This window comes from Planococcus citri, chromosome 5 (genome assembly GCF_950023065.1).
Source record: "Planococcus citri chromosome 5, ihPlaCitr1.1, whole genome shotgun sequence".
Taxonomy (NCBI): domain Eukaryota; kingdom Metazoa; phylum Arthropoda; class Insecta; order Hemiptera; family Pseudococcidae; genus Planococcus; species Planococcus citri.
In genome coordinates this window covers 5050255-5058472 of record NC_088681.1, presented here as the reverse complement: position 1 = coordinate 5058472, position 8218 = coordinate 5050255, and the positions used below count along the sequence as shown (strand labels likewise).

The window sequence follows — 8218 nt, the reverse complement described above, 5'->3', positions numbered from 1 at the left end:
AAAATTGTTGATTTTCAATATCATTCTATTAACATTTTGTATGGGAGTTTTTGTTTCAAACTCTTATATAGTAATAATTTAAACCTCAAATTCACTCAATGAAATCAAATGAGAACTTAATACATAATATGAATAAGTAAAACATTGAGAAATAATTAAAAATAAATTTCTTCAACTCCTACATGCAAAAGGAAAAAAAATACAAACTCCAAATAAAAGTAGGTATATTCGACATAACAAAGAAAAAAAAATTAATAACATAAGATAAGATTAAAAATACCTAAATGAATTAATCATACAAGCTGAAAATGTGTAGACATACTCCATACTCCATGAAAAATTATACAATAAGGTAAGTAAAACTCAAGTACGCGAAGAGAAGAAGAGAAAAAAACGCGGATAATAATAATGTGAAGAAAACAACAACAATATTAATAATAATAATGCCAAAATAAATAACATTCAACACACATAGGTAAAATATGGTAATACATAAATAAATTAAAATGTACAATAAATTAATATTATAGACATAAAAAAATCACTTTTACATTGAAATCACGTGGTATAAGTTAGCTTTGTTTTGAATTTTTATTTAAAAATAAAAAATAAATAAAGCTGAAAGTAACGCAAGCAATATGTCAATGGACACAAATTCAACGTGTATTTTCAAACCAAAAATTAAATTTAATGATTTCCTCGTAGAAAAAAAAACCGCTACAAGCAAATTACCACCCAAATTTACAGTGAAATAAATGTGTATGGTAATTTCGAGCTAACTAATGTTGAAATAATTGAACCTACTACGTTATACTTTCCATTGACTAGTTAATTCTACTATAGAAGACACGTAAATTACACGAATAAATTATTCAAAATTTATCGGTATTCACAATAATAATTAAAATACAACTACATAATACATATTATGGCAATACTAAGCAAAAAACAAAAACAAACATCAAAAAATTAATTTTAAAAAATTGCAAACAAAATCGTAGGTTTGAAAATACGCGTCCAGGGTACACTGTATTGTATTATCACTAATCTTTTTCCTTTTCACAGCCACCAAAATGTGATAAATTTGCCATCGTTTATTCAATTCGCAAATAAACCAAATCACACAACAATAAAGCATACCCTTTAGAATATAGCAATGAGAAGAAGAAGAAGAAGAAAAAAAACATAGGCTTTTTAAATTTTGGTCTCACATCCCTTAAATAACTTATTGGTAAATTTGATTCCAATATTTTGGCTCCTGTCATCAACGCGATAGAGGCAACACCAACATAAAGGATGTTAGCCCAAATACCCAATTCGGCATAAGGGTACGCGTTGATTTGTACGCGATACCACCACGAGCGGTTATACGACTCGATGATGATGATTTTGGCTCCTCGACAACAAAAAAATCTTGGTAAAAAAGTAAAAAAAATATCTGTACAAAATAATCATATTATCTATCGTACAAGTAATTATTTATATATTCGATAAGAACAATATAATAATAAATTTAACCATAGCTAAAATATAATGAGATACGAGAGAATCAAAATAACACTATCAAATTTAACGTGCGCGTAGGTATTTAAAACTTGAGAAAATTTGTACAATGGCGCGAGGTGCAAAAATCAAAGGGGTGAGGGGGGTAAGGTGAAGAATCACTCCGTCGAATAGAGCCATCCTGTGAGTAAAGTGTACAAATTTGTTCAACGAACGTAAAAAAACATCTACTTCCAACTAAAGCCGAGAATGAAAAAATATTAAGAAAAAAAATTCACACTTGTAAATTACATAATTTGAAACACTTTCATTATGGGCAGTTAAAAATTTAATCAATGTGACGTAGATTACTCATCTGCCGTTACACACCGAATCACGCATCATTTTCATGTAATTGACGAATGAAAAAAAAAAAAAAAATTGTAAAATACAAATAACGTGAAAAAATAATCTTAAAAAGGGGCATCGCGCGCTTCTCTTCCTATTATAAATGTGGATAAAACACGGTGCGATTAATTTTTTTTTTTAATGAGTCAAAAACGAAAAAAAAGAAAAAAAAGGTGAATTAAAAAAAATTACAATTAAGTATTAGGTAAGTAAGGTGCAAAACAAAACACGAAAAAGTAAAAAGTGATCGTCTTTGTGCGAGAATTTCATCTCAAAGTTCAACTTTTAAGACAGTAAAACATGCCATCGCGAAAGTTGATCACCATTGCATTGTGCCATTTCTTTCCAGTGAGATCTTTCTTCATCTCCGGAACTTGTTTGACCCAACATGAACCATCCGAGACGTTGCCTCTTCTTCAGGGTTTTTTTATACACCATTACAAACAAGGTGACGTCGCATAGTTGATAAAGTACCACCTGTGCATTAAAAAAACACACACACACACATTAATTTTACAATTAAGATTCGTTCGATGCGAAATAAAATTTAAATAACAATCCTATAATAATGGTTGTTTTTATTTTGAAAAATACTTCTTAGAATGTCTCCGAATGAAAATTATAATTAGGTAGATACCTATCGTGTTTGTTTTAATAAAAAGTTAATATTCAAGGAAATTGTAAACATTGCAATTACCTATATCTCTTTTATAAAGAGGTGGAAATGACCCTTGGTAGAATGAAAAGCAATGCACTCGTAGGTAGGTAAATTAAATTGTAATTTTTTAATAACTCACTTGATACATGAACATCTCTTTGAACAGCGGATTAGGTTGTGCTCGTCTGACAGTAGTCTTGCTTCTGGCAATCTCTTGTCCAGTACAGCTCATTAATCGAAGTTTCACGTAAGTATCCGGTGCTTTGGTAGCTGTCACGTGCCTGTAAACAGAGAACCAGGCAATATTATTATAAAATGAGAAATTCTGTTTCAGCTCTGAAGGAACATTCACGCCTCGAGGAGGGAAAAATTTAGAATAAAAATTGTATTAAAAACGAAATTTAATTTTAAAAAACATGCTCGAAAAACTTGCAACGAAAACTGATGCGAAATTTTACTTACCAAGGTGAATAAGGAGGAGGAAAGGGTGAGGGTTCTTCTTCTGACGATGGCAAATCATCATAAAACCAAAGCAAAATGAACAGAACAAATTATCGCATTAAAAAACTAAAAGCTGAAAAATGTGAAATCCGCAACAAAAAAAAATTAAACGAACACTCGACAAAAAGAAAAGAAAAGCTGAAGCAAAAGCATGAAATCAACACTGAAACTAGACAACAATAAAAAATAAAAAATTAAAAAAAAAATAATGTAAAAACATTGTTACAGGGTGTCTACAAAAATCCAAAAAGCTAAATTCGCACTTCTGTCGTGCCCTTTTTGGTAGGTACTCCCAAAATGAAATTTCGTTCCGCGTCAATGTCGTCAAATACACCAATAGTTATGCCTTCTCACATTCCCTCCAGAAAATCAAGTCTTCAAAGTGGCCTCAGATTTTTAAAATATTCTAAATATCAGGTTTATTCGATATTTTTCTCCACGAAGGTACACAAAATTCAGTGCCATAGCCAGGATTTCACCAAGCAGAGAGCGAAACCAGATTTTTTTAGACATGAATATTTCAGAGAAATGAAAGCAAAATTATTACTACCCACTCAAGCGAAGCAAGAACGAAAATTTTTTGAAAAAATTGGTTCAAAAAACGAAAAAACGCCCATTTTTTGTACAGGTTGTCGAAATTCTGAGCCAGTAAGCCCAGACATTTTTGTGATTCTTGGACTACTTTTTTGAATTGAAAAAATTTCGATGGAATGACCTACAAAATTTTCCTTTCTTTTTTTATTCAAAACTGAAAACAACACGCGCATTCAATTTTTTTTCAAGAAAAATTGAAAGCTAAAAAACTTGAACCGCAACAAAAAAAACAAGCAGAAAAAAAAACTAGAAACAAATATGAAAGATGAAACAGAAAGATGAAAAACTCAAAAAAAGAAAAAAAAAGAAAAAAAACTGTAAACGAAAACTGATGCAAATTTCTGAAATGAACTGTAGAGGCGAGGGGAGGTGATTAAATGAGTCGATTCGTTCGCGAACAAGTAACTTACACAAATCAATTCGTTCGTGAATGATTCACATAAAATTATCTAATTCGTTCGCGAATGATTCGCCGAAAGTCGATTGAATGAATCGATTCGTTCGCGAATAAATAAATTGTTCAATTCGTTTGTGAATGATTCACCGAAAATTGATTAAATGGATCGATTCGTTCGCGAACGAGTCATTATAGGAACCAATTCGTTCGCGAATGATTCACTGAAAGTTATTCTATTCATTTGTGGATGATGATTCACCGAAAATTAATTAAATGAATCGATTGGTTTACGAATAAATTACTAAATTCGTTCGTGAATGATTCATCAAAAATTAATTTAATGAATCGATTCGTTCGCGAATGAATTATTCAATTCGTTTGTGAATGATTCACCAAAAATTAATAGAGTGAACTGATTCATTCGCAAATGAGTCACTTATACAATGAAATCGATTCGTTCGCGAATGATTTGCCACAAATTATTCAATTCGTTCGGGAATGATTCACCAAAAAATAATTAAATGAATCGATTTGTTCGCGAACGAGTCACTTATACGAATTCATTCATTCGCGAATGATTCATCAAAAATTAGATATACAACTCATTCGTAAATGATTCACCGGTTACTTATATACGAATCAGTTCAGTCGCAAATGAATTATCCAATTCGTTCGTGAATGATTCATCAAAAATTTAATTGAACGGATCGATTCATTCGCAAATGATTCAACAAAAATCATTCAATTCGTTCGCGAATGATTCGCCTAAAATTATGGGAATTATTTCGTTCGCGAACGAGTCGCTTGTACAAATGAATTCGTTCGATAATGATTCACCTGAAATTATTTATTTCGTTCGTAAATGATTCGTCGAAAGTTGATTAAATGGATCAATTCGTTCGCGAATGATTCACTGAAAATTATTTCATTTGTCTGTGGATGATTCACAGAAAATTAATTAAATAAATCGATTGGTTCACGAATGAAATTACTTAATTCGTTCGTGAATGATTCATCGAAAATTAATAGAGTGAATTGACTCGTTCGCTAACGAGACACTTATACAAATCAATTCGTTCGCGAATGATTCTCCTAAAATTATTCATTTTGTTCGTGAATAATTCGCCGAAAATAAATTAAATGGATCGATTCGTTCGCGAACGAGTCACTTATACAAGACAATTCATTCGCAAATGACTCACCTGAAATTATTTATTTCGTTCGTGAATGATTCGCCGAAAGTTGATTTAATGGATCGATTCATTCGCGAACGAGTCACGTATACAAATCAATTCGTTCGCGAATGATTCACCAAAAATTATTCAATTCGTTCGCAAATGATTCACCTAAAATTATTCAATTCACTCGCGAATGATTCTCCTAAAATTATTCATTTTGTTCTTGAATAATTCGCCAAAAATCAATTAAATAGATTGATTCGTTCGCGAACGAGTCACTTACACGAATCAATTCGTTCGCGAATGATTCGCCACAAATTATTCAATTCGTTCGTGAATGATTCATCAACAATTAATTAAATGAATCGATTCTTTTGCGAACAAGTCACTTATGCAAGTCAATTAGTTCGCGAATGATTCACCAAGAATTATTCAATTCGTTCGTGAAAGATTCACCGAAAATTAATTGAATGAGTCGAATCGTTCGCAAACGAGTCACTCACACGAATCAATTCGTTCGCGAATGATTAATCAAAAATAAGATATTCAATTCATTCGTAGATGATTCACTGAAAATTAATTAAAAGAATCGATTCGTTCGCGAAAAATTATTCAATTCGTTCGTTAATTATTCAACGAAAATAAATTAAATAAATCGATTCGCTCGCGAATGATTCACCCGAAATTATTCAATTCGTTCGCGAATGATTCGCCAAAAATTGATTAAATCAATCGATTTGTTCGCGACGGAGTCACTTACACGAATCAATTCGTTCGTAAATTATTCGCCGAAAATTGATTAAATAAATAGATTCGTTCATGAATGATTCACTGAAAATTATTCAATTCGTTTGTCGATGACTCACCGAAAATTATTTAAATAAATCGATTGGTTCACGAATAAAATTACTCAATTCGTTCATGAATGATTCACCAACAATCAATTGAATGAATCGATTCGTTCGCGAACAAGTCACTTATATGAATCGATTAGTTTGCAAATCATTCGCCAAAAATTATTCAATTCGTTCACGAATGATTCACCAAAAATTTATTAAATGAATCAATTCGTTCGCGAAGGAGTCTCTCACACGAATCAATTAGTTCGCGAATGATTTGCCACAATTCATTCAATTCGTTCGTGAATGATTCACCAACAATTAATAAAATGAATCGATTCTTTTGCGAACAAGCTATTTCAACAAATCAATTAGTTCGCGAACGATTCATCAAAAATTATTCAATTCGTTCACGAATGATTCACCAACAAATAAGAATTGATTAAATGAGTCGATTCGTTCGCGAAGGAGTCACTTAGACTAATCATTTCGTTCGCGAAAAATTATTCAATTTATTCGTAAATTATTCAACGAAAATTATTCAATTCGTTCGCGAATGATTCGCCAAAAATTGATTAAATGAATCGATTCGTTCGCGACGGAGTCACTTACACGAATCAATTTGTTCGTAAATTATTCACCGAAAATTGATTAAATAAATCGATTCGTTCCCGAATGATTCACCCGAAATCATTCAATTCGTTCGCGAATGATTCACCAACAATTAGGTAATCAATTGGTTTGTGAATTATTCAATAAAAATTGATTATTCTGTTCGCGAGCGATTCACCTGAAAATCAATCAATTTATCACTATTGTTTGTGAATGATTCGATCCGTTTCTCTTAAAAACAGATAAATTCCTATACTACAATGGTTGTTTCATAAGAACCGAATCAATAAGTTCACGAATCGTTCACTTGAAAACTGCATCAATTCGTCAGCGAATGATTCGCCAAAACATCAATCAACTAATTTAATCACCAATCGTTCCTAATAAATGATTCGAATCGATTATAATCGGATCAATTTCCATAAAAATGTTTCACAAATAGTGAATCAATTCGTTCGAAAAAGCTTTTTATTTGACGAAAACTCGATCTTCTTACCTATAATGTGTGAGTTTTTTTTTTTTTTTTTTTTTTTTTTTGAGATCTAACCTTAGACCTATTACTCCGAAGGTGCGATATGTACTTGATGAAAACACTCACCGAAAGTTGCTTCCTTTAATTATTTCAACTGATAATCTTCCTGTGATTCCATTGTAAGACAATCCAACCAGTAATTCAGGAACACCACCATGTTGCATCGATTGCAGAGATCCGGTACTATCGCTTTGGCAAAGACTCAACACCTCACAGGCCATCATGTTAATCTGCATTTAAACACAAATAATAAGAAAAATTATTCAAATAAATTTACAATGTCAAGGTCAAAATCACGTCACGATAGGTAAATCAAAGTACGTACCTACACTAATAGTAAAAGACAATTTTGAATTTTTCCTACAATGTTCAGTACACCAATCTACATACCTATGTATAAGAACTGTTACCTATTTTTGTGTTTTCGGGTATTGGGTTTTCAAGATGGCATGTTGAAAAAAGAAATCATCTGATTGACGAGGAAAATCTGAGTTCAAGCAAGCAGCTCCCCCCTCCCCCCTCCCAAGGAGGAGACATTATTATGGATGTAAATTTCGAGCATCAAATTTTATGTCAATTGATAAAGATAAATTCCTGCTACATCATGAACTAATAAATGTATGATTTTTCCATCATTATGGTGGGAAAAGATTGACGTCAACCATTGCTGTTTCGGCACAAGTGGGTATTTTTTCATATTAAAAATGATGAAGATTAATTGGGAATTTCTTTAAAAGTTCCATCATTATGGTGGTAAAAGATTGACGTCAACCATTGCTGTTTCGCCACAAATGGGTACCTATTTTTTCATATTAAAAATAACGGAGATTAATTGGGAATTTCTTACAAAGTGAGAATTTTGAGAAAACTTTTCAGATTTTCCATCATTTTGCCAAATTTATGGTAAAAAATTCGCCAAAAAAACCCTGCCTTAGTCATTCACTCGAAATTTTAAGAATTTTTTAACATTAAGTTGCAGTTATTTAGGTATTCAAATTTAGACGTTTTCCTTGACAT

At 31.6% G+C, this 8218-nt stretch overlaps 1 protein-coding gene across 1 annotated transcript in view; it reads right to left on the bottom strand.

The window, feature by feature from the left end:
- Positions 1-207: 207 nt before the first annotated feature.
- Positions 208-8218, bottom strand: part of Syt14 (Synaptotagmin 14) — a 106927-nt gene continuing 98916 nt past the window's right edge. The window contains exons 8-10 of the mRNA XM_065365923.1: positions 7268-7431; positions 2688-2829; positions 208-2367 (exon numbers count right to left, since the gene is read on the bottom strand). Coding sequence (XP_065221995.1) covers positions 2176-2367; positions 2688-2829; positions 7268-7431 — 498 coding nt within the window. The 3' untranslated portion in view covers positions 208-2175. The remainder of the gene's footprint in view (positions 2368-2687; positions 2830-7267; positions 7432-8218) is intronic.